General features: G+C 29.1%; 2 protein-coding genes across 2 annotated transcripts in view; one reads left to right on the top strand and one right to left on the bottom strand.

Moving 5' to 3' along the window:
- The first annotated feature begins 2601 nt into the window (after positions 1–2601).
- LOC111689692 (dual specificity protein phosphatase Mpk3) lies at positions 2602–4422 on the top strand. Its single transcript, XM_023452163.2, has 4 exons — positions 2602–2751; positions 2826–3009; positions 3077–3212; positions 3286–4422. The coding sequence occupies exons 1-4, from the start codon at positions 2705–2707 to the stop codon at positions 3756–3758; spliced, it is 840 nt and encodes a 279-aa protein (XP_023307931.2). The 5' UTR covers positions 2602–2704; the 3' UTR covers positions 3759–4422.
- A 3223-nt stretch (positions 4423–7645) lies between these two features.
- Positions 7646–13238, bottom strand: part of LOC111689693 (sideroflexin-2) — a 22692-nt gene continuing 17099 nt past the window's right edge. Inside the window, exons 3-6 of the mRNA XM_046951309.1 lie at positions 9680–9925; positions 9325–9617; positions 8196–8243; positions 7646–8119 (exon numbers count right to left, since the gene is read on the bottom strand). Of these exons, the coding sequence (XP_046807265.1) occupies positions 8008–8119; positions 8196–8243; positions 9325–9617; positions 9680–9925 (699 nt within the window). The 3' untranslated portion in view covers positions 7646–8007. The remainder of the gene's footprint in view (positions 8120–8195; positions 8244–9324; positions 9618–9679; positions 9926–13238) is intronic.

Raw genomic sequence — 13238 nt, 5'->3', positions numbered from 1 at the left:
ATGTATGTAGGTAGAGTACCAGCAATTGCATTCTACTTCACACAATAGTTGTCGTTTATTTGCCCTACAGAAGGCCATGAAGCGTGAAAAAATTTTATGCTAGTTTTAAACGGATGAATATTTCAGTTGTAGTTCGATTTAGTTCTAGTTCAGTTCTAGTTCAGTTCTAGTTCAGTTCTAGTTCAGTTCTAGTTCAGTTCTAGTTCAGTTCTAGTTCAGTTCTAGTTCAGTTCTAGTTCAGTTCTAGTTCAGTTCTAGTTCAGTTATAGTTCAGTTCTAATACAGTTATAGTTGTGTTATAGTTCAGTTCTAGTTCAGTTCTAGGTTAGTTCTAGTTCAGTTCTAGTTCAGTTCTAGTTCAGTTCTAGTTCAGTTCTAGTTCAGTTCTAGTTCAGTTCTAGTTCAGTTCTAGTTCAGTTCTAGTTCAGTTCTAGTTCAGTTCTAGTTCAGTTCTTGTTCAGTTCTAGTTCAGTTTTAGTTCAGCTCTAGTTCAGTTCTAGTTCAGTCTAGTCCTATTTTAGTTTTAGTTTAAGTTCAGTTCTAGTTAAGTTCTAGTTCAGTTCAGTCATGAATAAAAATCTTATTAGCACAACAAGTTTATAAAAATGTCACCGAATTATACAAATCAATATAATTCCTTATAACATCTACAATAATTCATATTGATGAGAAAACAACTACAACACTATTAATGTTTAATTTAATTTTTATTTTTTTGTTATATTTAATCACTGACTGACTAAATACAAGCCAATACCGCCAAGTATGTATTTTAAACATGAATAATTTAATCGTATATCGTTGTCGAATGATTATTTTATTCAGATTTTGTTTCATGTTTTTATTTTTCTCCTCCATTAAACTGATCACATTGTGGAACTGGTTTTGTATATCTGAATGTTGGTTTGTAGTATCATTTGGAATTTGTATAATATCTTATAAATATTTTAAATAAATGCGGCTCTGCCGGGGGCCAGTGATACTGCTGCTAACTGCAGCAGTCGTGAAAATTTAAATCATTCATATAAAAAAAGCTCATGAATGAATATGAATGGAGAACGAGAAAAAAAGTGAACAACAACGTAATGTGTTATATAAACAAAAATAACAACAACAGCAACATTAAAAAGAAACAGCATACCAGGAGCGACAATAACGAACAAACACCGGGAAGTAGTCAGTTAGAGTAAATTGGGAAAGGAAAGACAAGAGTAAGAGTAGAGAATATATCATTCCTACGCTTTGTTAGTTAAACACAAAAACCCAGTATTTATTTGAATTTAAAAAAATATATATATTTCTACTTATATCTGTTTTAAAAAACAGACTAACTTGACTGAGTGACTGACTAAATGAATGACTGGCTGACTTGTATGACTGCATGTTTGTTAGAGAGGTTTTGATATGTGTTACACTATACAATATGGAATCTTCAACCTAAACAGTGTAGTGCCTTAGCAGCAGCATCATATTTCAAATTGTTATACACATACATACAAACAAAATGCATTATCTAAATATGTTTGTTGTTTGAATTTATTACAAATCGCAACGAAAGCGGTAGTCAGTTGTCGGTCGGTCGGTTTTTTTTTTTTTGTTTTAGATTTATTTGAATGAATATGATATGATGTCAGCAACAGTAGCACCACCATCACCACCATTTCCAACAACAATGACATATGATTTACAATTGAAAAGCCAACAACAATAGCTTCCACTACACACCAACAACAACATTTACATCCGCTAAATATGAAACTTTTACAGTAAACAAATTTGGACAACAACAACAACAAAAACAACAGCAAAATATTGAAAAGCAAAAACTACAAATAGTAGTATATTGTATATATGGACTTTGTCACCTTTTAGAAATTGAATAGAAATTGAAATTTATAGCACAGAGAATAGCTCTGATATATAGTATTCTATTAGGTTAGGGTTAACAGTTATTTCGAAATGTAATTATAAATATATTTTGCATATTTGGACAATCACGAAATTCGCTGATGACATCGACATTTCAATTCCTTTTTCAAACAATATTAATCAGCAATAACTTCCAATCGACTTAGAGAAATAACCATAGATTTTCAACGTGAATGAAAAATAATCTAATCGATCGGTTGTTTTTGAACAATTATAAGATCTTCAGTAATCTAAACTTTTAAAGATCAATGATCAAGAACAACGAATCAATGAACACTTACCCGAAATTTATGATAGAATAGATTATGATGAAAACAGCTGATGTGGATTCTGAATATTGATCGTGCAATCAACAAAATTATAGTTTTGACATTAAACGATTTGAAAAATACTTCAATAAAAAGATTGGCAGCTAACTGAAAGGTCATCTTAAGGCTGATCTGAATTAAATATTGATCAAGCGAGAAGCTAATGATCGTATATAGTACAATGATGAGCGCGGCATTAGATGAATAACGATCTATTGCTAATATCTAAAGAATACCTCTTCCTTTCTAATTCTATAGATGATACACAAAGAAGTCAATAACCTCATGTCAAACATTCTACATTACATGTCATGTCAAACTTTCTATATTACAACTTCAACTTTTTCTTGGTAAAAAACTTTAGTTAATAATTTCCTTTTTAATTCCTTTCATTTTCAGATGGTTTCTGCAGTTTTCGCCAAACATTTCCCGAATGGTGTGAAGATGGTGGTTTACAAAATAAAGAAATGGAATCTAGTCGTAGTACACAGGCAGATCAATTAATGGGTTTAAGGTAAATTTAATCTAAAGAAATTCTAACAAGAAATTCATTAAATTTTCTAAAAATGTGTTTTAATTCATTTACAGATCTCTGAGGATTTCAACACCACATTCCGATTCGGCTTGCAGCAGTTCAGCTGAGTCATCAGATTGTGAAGGCACTTCACATCACAATTGCAATGAGGCCCCCGTAGAAATAATACCCGGCCTATTTTTAGGCAATGCCATGCACAGTGGTGATGCAAGGGCTTTACAAAAATACAATATAAAGGTGAGTTTTTTACTATATATATAAGTTTTTAAAAAAATCTGTATTAAAATTTCTTTCCTTTTTTCAGTATGTTTTAAATGTAACTAAAGATCTTCCAAATGTCTTCGAAGCTTCGGGCGGTATACAATATTTACAAATACCCATTACCGATCATTATTCACAAGATCTGGCCATGCATTTTCCAGCTGCCATACAGTTTATAGGTTAGTTTTAACATTTTATCATTTAGTTATGTTTTAATTATAAAATTAATTTATGTTATTTTATTCGTTATAGAGGAAGCTCGTTCTAAAAATTCGGCCGTGCTGGTTCACTGCCTAGCTGGTGTCTCTCGTTCTGTAACAGTGACGTTGGCCTACTTAATGCATACCCGAGCTTTAAATCTCAATGATGCATTTACTCTAGTGCGCGATCGCAAACCGGATGTATCGCCCAATTTTCATTTTATGCAACAATTACATTCATTCGAACGCCAATTGCGTTTGAATACCAATGAGGCAATGGATCAAAGTGGCAGTGGTGGCGGAGGCGGGAGTGGAGTTGTTGGTGTCTCTGTAACAAATACCGATATTTCTATGGGTCCCTGTGCATCATCGAAATTCTCTTGTAATTGCATAAACACCGATTGTAAGTGCATACAATCCGGTGGTTATATAGCCCAACTGGCCAAAGCCGCTACTGGTATTTCACCAGATTCCGGTATTGAATTCGATCGATGGACACCGTCATCGGATACAGGACTTAAATGAGATCAACTTGTAGGAAAGAGTTTTGTACTGCCACCGAATTTAAATGAGCCACCGCAAACCTTAAATGCCGACAACATGTCGCCTGCCTCAACAAACTCTTCGTCTACCTCAACTACTACCACAGTCGAGGCTGTATCAGTGGTTGAAGTCAATAAGAAATTGCAAGAAGAGTGATGTTAGAAATGTCATCAGGTGGAATTAAAAATATCCTTTAGAACACAAAACGATTAAATAAATGGACGTACAAAACCTTTTCCTACTTGTTGTTATATTATCATTATTATCATCATCTTCGTTGTCGTCGTCATCATTGTCATCTTGTTTTTAATACAACTACTTTTTTGTCCTCTTTTTTCTTATATGAAAAAGGCACAAATTTTAAGTCTCCCTCCTTCCTGCTAAAACTCCTATTTTTTTTAACAATTAAAAAATTGTTTTGAATTAATTGTATATTGTACTTTGCTTTTAGTGTCACAAACACCTCTCCTTAAACATTTATTCATATGGTGAGGGGTGTTAGAAAACACTAAATGAACATTGAAAACAAATTGTATTTTAGTTTTTAAGTTCCAACATTTATTCAAACACAATTAAGATGAAATCTTAAATAGAATTTTTATGTGTGTTGAATTGTTATAAAAAAAAATTAAATTAGTTTTAAGTAAAAAAAAACAGAGTTCTAACATTTTAAATATTAAAACAAACAAATATTGCTAAAATAAAAAATAAAATGTTTGAAAACATGTAAAAGTAAATAAGAAATATAAAATCCATTAATTAATTAATTAATTTATGTATGTACAACGTACATACCAAAACACAAAAACATTATTTAAGTCATTTATTATTATTATATAAAACTAATTGAATATATATTATTAAAAAAAATATTAAATGAAAAAAACAAGATTGAGTAATTTATGCTTAAAAAAAATATCAACAAAACATTGTAATAGTCCATACAAAAAAAAACAAATATATATTTATAAAACCACTTACAGAATTATAAAAAAAAGAATTACGTTTTTTATAAAATAATAATAATAAATCCTAAAAACAAAATACAAAGAATTTATTAAGAAAAATAAACAAACAAAAAACATATTTTCAAAGAAATAAAAATTATGATTTTTTTTAACCCCTTCCAACAAACGGAAAACTAGGAACAAAAGTTTAAGGAACAAATTTTAAAACATCTATTGTTAAACTAGAAAGATTAACAGATTTTTAGTTAGATTTTTTAAGGAAACTTTATTTTTTTATAAAGAAAATCTAACTTTTTATGATATAAATTTGTTTAGAAATAGTTTAACAATGAAATCAATTTGATTTTTTTGTAAATCAATAGAAATTTACAAAAATTGTTTTTTTTTTTAATAAAAAGGTTGCAAACTTAAATAGTGATTGTTTAAATGATTGAAAACATTTAATTATTGAAACTTTAATTGATTATTTTTGTAATGGAAGATAAGTTATCTAAGTCCGCTTTAGATTTGCTTTGAGATATTAAATAAACATTTGAAAACAGTTTTGAATTTATGTTTTGAAAGTGCTGACGAGTAATTTCTATTTTATAAATGTCGTGATCTCCTAACGGAACATCAGGAACCTTTAATCTTAAGAACTTGTCTTAGTTTTATAAGCATTCAAATATTGAGACTTTAAAGTTTAAAATAAAGACTTTTCATATAAAAATAGTACGGGGAAGTCATTTCAATTTTAGAAAGCTCATGACTGCAAAACCTGTAAAGGTTCGGTAACGGATAAGATTCCATCATTAAAGAGGTGATTTCAATAAACTTCCAAACGTTAAGCTTTTGATTTTCAATCAAGATATTGATAGTAATCTAACGTCCAAAACATAATCCTTAAAGATTTTGTCACAAGTAGAACTACAATTGCGTTGTATGTAGTATTGAGACTTAAATGTGTAAAAAAGAAAGAGTTCTTATCTAAACATAGCACCAGAGAGTCACTAATATCTTAGAAAGATGGTGATTTTAAATTAGAAGATCTTAATCAGGTTTAGCAAAAGGAAAATGGTCAGTTTAGACGTTGAGACCTTTCAAAGGAGGAACAAGATTTATCACAGATTAAGTTTAAAGATAAGTCAGACTTAAATGTATTCAAAATAATGAGTCACTTATTTCTTAGAAAGAACGTGATTTCGAATTGGAAGATCTTGATCATTATCAGCAAAAGGTACATGGTCGGTTGAGACAATGAGACTTTTCAATGGAACAACAAGATTTATCACAGATTAAACATTTATTTTGGATCTAACAGATATGACTTCTAGGCGTTCCCAAGATAATGGGTTCTTCGCACCAGAACGACCCGCAGTTCAAAGAAGAACGACCAGTCACACCGACTTTACACGTGTTGCTGCTACAATAAATTTTTATAAATAAAAAATACTACATATTGTTGTTGGAAACCGTTAAATAGGCTGGTTTTCCAGATGGTAAACAAATTTTATATAAAGATATCTCGGCGCTTTTATAACGTCTCGACAATGGCTCGATGAGTAAAATTTTAGATACAAGTTATATCGTCTATACCTAAAGACGGCATAACAAGTTTTAAAACTAAATTAGATGAGTAAAACTTTAGATACAGGTTATATCGTCTAGACCTAAAGACGGCATAACAAGCGCTATTATAACGTACCGACTAAGCGCTGTTATAACGTACCGAATATGGCAAAAAATACGTTTTACTTTTGGAGGTCGCTGAGGTCTCTTATGGATCCACATATAGTAGGTCTCAGTAGATTATATCTAAGCGCTATAACTAGTCACTAGTTCTCTTAATTTCTTTCAAATTATATATTTTACAGGCAATACAATTAGTGCTCTAGGACTCGATCCTAACTATACTCTTCGTAGAAAGCAATTTGCGATACCTAACCTAAGTTTCTAAAGCTAATATGATGGGTAAATATTTAAAGCAGATTACTCTTAGTTAAAACATTGTAGGCCTGTGTAATTAACATAAAATTTAAAGCAATTGTCAAGTTAATAACTCATAATTTTCTATCTCTTCCATATACTTTTCAGTTTCTTAAGAAATAATTTGTAATTTAAAAAAATATCCCAAAACTTTTAATTTAAAATTTTAATTTAATCCTTGCAAAATAGTTAATGAACCCAGAAATAACATATTATTTGGAATTTGTACAAAGGAATAACTATATTATAAAATCAGGGCGTTTTGAAAAAAATATATATTATAAATATAAAAGGCTGTGTAAACAAAATATTAGAGAAAAAAAGCAACCCATTTATGTTGAAACATTAGTCATTGCATAACAATTGAAGTAACAAAATACAAAAAAATGGACTAAATCAAGAAAGTTATATAAAAAACCACCTAAAAATGAAAAACAGTATTAAAGAAATCATTTTTTCTTTTTCATATAAAAAACACATTAATTAAGAGAAGCTAAGCAACAGCTTTTCAAAATGGTTGTAGTTGTTTGAAAAAATATTAAATAAAATAACTATTTAGTTAAACTAAAAAACAACTAAATTGAAATTAAAAAAAATAACTTAAAATTGAAAAGTTTAAACATTTTTTTTCTTTTTTTTTTACAAAAATATAAATAAAAGTTGGTGTTAAAAAACGTTTTACCTTATAAAAGAAAAAAACTGAATTATGAAAACACTTTATAAAAACGAGGCCAAAATTATTAGAAAAAAACTGAAAATTTATAAGAATAAAAAAAACCAAAAAAAAACTTAACATTTTTGCACATTTGTAAAACTTGTAAAAACCAAAATATTTTGAAAAATAATAAAGATTCTTAAAGAAAAAAACAACGAATATTTATTACAGCTTACCTTAAGAAGAAATGGAAAGGGGGAAATTTGAAACAATTTATTAAATTATCAAAGTAATAAACTTTATTGTTTAAAAAAAAAATGATATTGAACACTTTTATACGCATGTAATTCATTCTTAAGAAAACTCGATGCCAATTCGTGAAAACAACAAAATAATTTTGAAAAACATATAGAATACTGTGTCACACTAATTAACTAAAAATTAACACACACACACAGTTTTTTAATTATTTTAAGCCTTTATAAAACTAAAAGTCTATTTAAAAAAACGTGGAACATTTCCAAAGTAAATGCTTTTAACTGTAATGTAAACCTTTAATAGGTTTTCGTAGCCTTATTCTTTTTAGACTAGTTTAATATTGTCTTTGTTATTAGGATTTTATTCGAAGTTTTGTGGGTATAATTTACAAACCCTTGTTGAAGTATACTTTGGAGGGTATATTACCATTAGTGGTCTGTTTCATTTCCTCATAGAGTTCAGGTTCGAAGCGCTGCATGGTGGAAGTGCTTAAAGAACTGCACAGAAAAAGAATCGGAAAATGTTTGTTTGAGTAAACACAACTCTTTTTAAGAGAAAATATTAAAAACCTACCATGTTTGTGGGAACAAAGCACACGCTGTTGGCACCATAAAGAGTAAGCTGGTAAAATTTAAGTATTAAATTAATCTTAAGGTCAGTTTTTTAATTCATTAGGAAATGAAACGAAAAATAATGTGAAATGGCAAATGAAAATGTTTTGAAGCGGTTAATGAGGGTGGTATTAGTAATAAATGATTCTTAATTAAACGAGCATTTTAAATTATAATATGTAATTAAGCTGGGAGGATTCGTTGCAAGCAGGCGGTGAGACAAATTTAGATGTACACATTTTAAAGAAAGTTTAGGTAAAAATAAAGTGAAAATAAATACCTAGAGCAGCTAGAAATAGTTCAGTTCTGTTATAATTTTGTTCTAGTTCTGTTCTAGTTCTGTTCTAGTTCTGTTCTAGTTCTGTTCTATTTCTTTTCTAGTTCTTTTCTAGTTCTGTTCTATTTCTTTTCTAGTTCTTTTCTAGTTCCGTTTTAGTTCTGTTCTAGTTCTGTTCTAGTTCTAGTTCTGTTCTAGTTCTGTTCTAGTTCTGTTCTAGTTCTGTTCTAGTTCTGTTCTAGTTCTGTTCAAGTTCTGTTCAAGTTCTATTCCAGTTCCGTTCTAGTTCTGTTCTAGTTCTGTTCTAGTTTTGCTTTAGTTCTGTTCTAGTTCTGTTCAAGTTCGGTTCTAGTTCTGTTCCAGTTCTGTTTTAGTTCTATTCTCATTCTGTTCTTGTTATTTTCTAGTTATATTCTAGTCATGTTCTAGTTATGATCTAGTTATATTCTAGTTATGTTCTAGTTCTGTTCTAGAGCTAGGTTCCAGTTTTGTGCAAGCTCTGTTATAGTTCAGTAGCTATGCAAAATCAATAAAAAAGCGACACAATCTTTATATTTTTACATAATTTTAAATGCACACAAAATAAAGACCATAATTCCAATAAAAAATTTCCATATACAACAATCTTAGTTTAGTATTTAGATTTAGTCAATGAGCATAATAGAAATTACAGGACAATTTTAGAGAAAAAAAATTAAAAAGTGTTAAATGGTTTTCAAAAATGTTACTTCTTTTAGAAGATTGAAATGTTTAAAATGCAAATGAAATTTGAAAAAATAATAAGGAAATAATACAAAAATTTTTGGGTACTTACAAACATCCCACTAAAGCTGTTTGGAAGGGTGCATTCAGCCATTTAACTCTTCTATATACAGGCAGTTTCTCGACACGTTCCATAATAAAGGGTAAAACTAACATACCCGGAGCAGCCATAACAATACGTGAAAAAACTACTTGACTAATGCCTTTAACAGCGGCAACGCGACTTTTACCAACATTATTGCCATTTTCATCTTTAACCTCTATACCATTGATAATTTCATTTTGACGCATTAAAGGAATATTAACACAATTAGCAGCAGCCACTGCAGCAAAAGGCACAAATCTCTATTTAGGAAAAATATAGAACATTTTATATGCGGTTTTAAAAGGCAATATTAAAAACAGACCTGAAATATAGGCGAAGCTCTCTTACTCCAATAATTCTTACAACCAATGGCCGCTACTAGAGCCGAGGTAGTGGCCGAAACATAGGCCACTCCCAACTGTGTTACGGACGTTGGTGAATTAGCGTTACGATTTGTATAATTGACAACAGCATTAAAAGACTGATTGATAAATTGCCATAAAACAACAGCTGGTACTGTGCGATAAAATGCCAACATGCCACCCGTAATCAACATGCCACCGGGAACCTATAGAAACAACAACATTAATGTTAGTGTAACTTACAATTAAATTTATTTGTGTAAAAACTTATAGTTAATGTGTTAAATTTATAAATAAACCTACTAAATAACACTATATACTAGCACAAATTTGGCAATGTTTCAACAATTGCCATCACTATCATTTACATACGTCACGTCATATTCATTGCCATTAGAAATCACGAGACATTTTTTTTATTTTGAAACGTGCCCTCTTTTCTCATTAGTGCTTAGAGATGCCAAAAATAACTTAATAAATGTTTAGAATTAAATTATATTGATTCATGTTTTTTATTATGTGATAAAATTAGAGGTTTTCATACTGATTTTTTTATTTGGTTTAGATAAAAAAAGAATCGATAAAATAGATTTGCGAAGCTCCCGTAAATATTGTAATAGTGCACATTAAGAAATAAAACTGAACTAGAACAGAACTAGAAAGAACTAAAACAGAACTGAACTACTGAACTGAACTGAACAAGAACTGAACTAAAACTGAACTAGAATTAGAACTTAACTAGAACCGAACTAGAACTGAACTAGAACTGAAGTAGAACTGAACTGGAACTGAACTAGAACTGAACTAGAACTGAACTAGAACTGAACTAGAACTGAACTAGAACTGAACTAGAACTGAACTAGAACTGAACTAGAACTGAACTAGAACTGAACTAGAACTGAACTAGAACTGAACTAGAACTGAACTAGAACTGAACTAGAACTGAACTAGAACTGAACTAGAACTGAACTAGAACTGAACTAAAACTGATCTAGAACTGAATTAGAACTGAACTAGAATTGAACTAGAACTCAACTGGAACAGAACTAGAACTGAACTAAAACTGTTCTAGAACTGAACTAAAACTGAACTTGAACTGTACTATAACTTAACTAGAATCCAATTAAAAATTATAGGTTTCAAATAAGAAATTTCTCTCCGTTTATTGCTCTTTGGAACTAGTGAAGTAATTAATCTAGTCTAGCAAAACCTTTTCATTAAAAATTTTAACTGTTGAAGTTATTTCCCTAATAGAATTCTCTTCGGTGTAATTATTCTAATTGCAAACATTAGTTTATGAATGAAATTGTTTTTCTTAACTCCCGTAAAAGTATTAAAATCATACATAATAATTAGTTAATAACACTTAACAACAAAAACACATATTAATGTACAACGTTCCATAATAAATTAGTTAAATTAATGTGTGTACAACCCAAAAAAAAAAGAAGAACAACAACAAACCCATTTTCCATGAATGACTTTAACTACTATAACCATTCATTCCCCCTAATCTTTGCAACAATCTCAAACACCGAACCTAAACAATAATAAACTAATAATAATGATATTAATAAAAATATAAAAAATCAGAAATTGTTGTATAAGTTAATTATTTTAGAAAAATAACAAACGAAGAAGACAAACAATATTGTTGAATGAAATTTTTCGTTATACTTGAGTTATTTTTCTTGTTTTTATACAAATTTTTCTTTTCCTTACTACAACACCACCTTTCATGGTGATGATGGCGGAAAAGGCGGAAATAATGAACTCAGAAAACAGTCAACCAGTAAGAAAAACCAAGCCATGAAGAAAAATACAATGAATATAAAAAAATATTCCATAAGAAAAGGAAAAAATCACGAAATATTATGGAATTGCATGAGTTGTTTTTAACCGCCTTTTTAAAATTCATTCATAAAAATTGGTTTACGTACATGCATAAATTTTTCTGGTCCGTGTTTTTGTTTTTATAGTTGTATTTTGTTTAAGAAATGGAAAAAAATAATAATTTTATTATTTCACAGTTAGTGGGAGAGAGAGGAAAACCGACCAAACTATAATTAGTTTAACTTGTTGAACAATAAAAATTTATAATATGAATAGTGGAGTTGTGTTTATTAGCATTTGACAGTTCTAGGAGCTTGTCATAGTATTAGTTTTAAGTTCGTTTTGATTTCGTAACACTTTAATTGTGGCTGCCAACATTTAGTTGGTATAAACAAATTTTGCTTTTCCACATTTTTTTAATAAAACAATATTAAGTCTTTTAGAGAGAATAGTTTCACTGTGACTAAATTTAGTTTTGCCAAGAACAATATTTTTTTAATAATAATAAAAATTCGACTTCAATCAAACGGTTTTGCTTTAAAAAATTGTATTTTTTAGTTACTTCTGCTAAAATTTAGTTGCGTCAACAAATTTGTTCCAGCAGTTTTTTCATTTGCTTTACAAACTTTAAATCTCAAATATTTGCAATTACCTTTGTTCTATTTAAAGACATTACAATATTTTAATTTTTTTCAAAATTCTTAGAAAAAATATTCATAATTAATTACTAAAACCCGCATAACACATTGATGACGTTATGTGGTTTGTATTTTTTAATTAAAAACTAAATAACACAAAATAAAAATAAAAAAATAAAAACATTGTAAAAAATCACATGTCTTTCAAACTGGGTTTTTGTTAACAACGTGCGGGCGTTTTTTATACATATTTTTTATTATAATTTTTTTAAAGTTTTTTCATATTTAAATCAATATTTTTAGTTTTAATTTGCACTCTTTTTTTTTGGTCAAGATGAGGCTGCTGCTGACGCCAATAACAATGATTGTTTAAACAAATTATTATTGTTATTTTTTTATATTGTTTCAATTCATTGATGAGTTCACAAAACGACCTTCATAAATTTTGAAACAAAAGTTTTTATATAAAATAATATGTAAACTGTTTTTTCTATTTTGGTCGCACATTTATTATTTTCGCTTAAACCGGATTTTGGCTGTTGTCGAAAAAGTTATTTGGAAAAAGTGTTGCTTAACAAAAAAAACTACCAGCTTTCTCATATTGTTTGGTTTATTTTTAAAATTCTTTTGAAGTCAATCAAAAACAAACTTAATGACTTAATAACGTCATAAGTTAAAAATATTAAAATTTTTATATATTTTTCTCATCAATGAATAAAAGTAGTACATACCAGTTTCAAATAAACATAAATATAATTTGTAAATGACATATGAATGCAGAGTTTGAAGGAGGGGTTTGATATGACTTTTAAAAACTATGCATAATTTTTCCTATTATTCCTATAGTCTGGACATATACGCCACAATCTGCACTTTATTTTAGTCTATAATTTGGGTTTTGAACTATTATCTTGTCTGGACTGTAGTAAAACTGTAATAAAACTGAACTAGAACTGAACTAGGACTGAACTGGAACTGAACTAGAACTGAACTAGAACTGAACTAGAACTGAACTAGAACTGAACTAGAACTGAACTAGAACTGAACT

This window comes from Lucilia cuprina, chromosome 5 (assembly GCF_022045245.1).
Source record: "Lucilia cuprina isolate Lc7/37 chromosome 5, ASM2204524v1, whole genome shotgun sequence".
Lineage (NCBI taxonomy): Eukaryota > Metazoa > Arthropoda > Insecta > Diptera > Calliphoridae > Lucilia > Lucilia cuprina.
The sequence above is the reverse complement of the archived record's forward strand: the minus strand, read 5'-3'. Positions and strand labels throughout refer to the sequence as shown.

Coding starts and splice junctions, on each gene's coding strand:
- LOC111689692 (XM_023452163.2), top strand. CDS start 2,705: ATGGAATCTAGTCGTAGTACACAGGCAGATCAATTAATGGGTTTAAG. Junction 3,010..3,076: donor TACAAAAATACAATATAAAG/GTGAGTTTTTTA, acceptor TCCTTTTTTCAG/TATGTTTTAAATGTAACTAA. Junction 3,213..3,285: donor AGCTGCCATACAGTTTATAG/GTTAGTTTTAAC, acceptor TATTCGTTATAG/AGGAAGCTCGTTCTAAAAAT.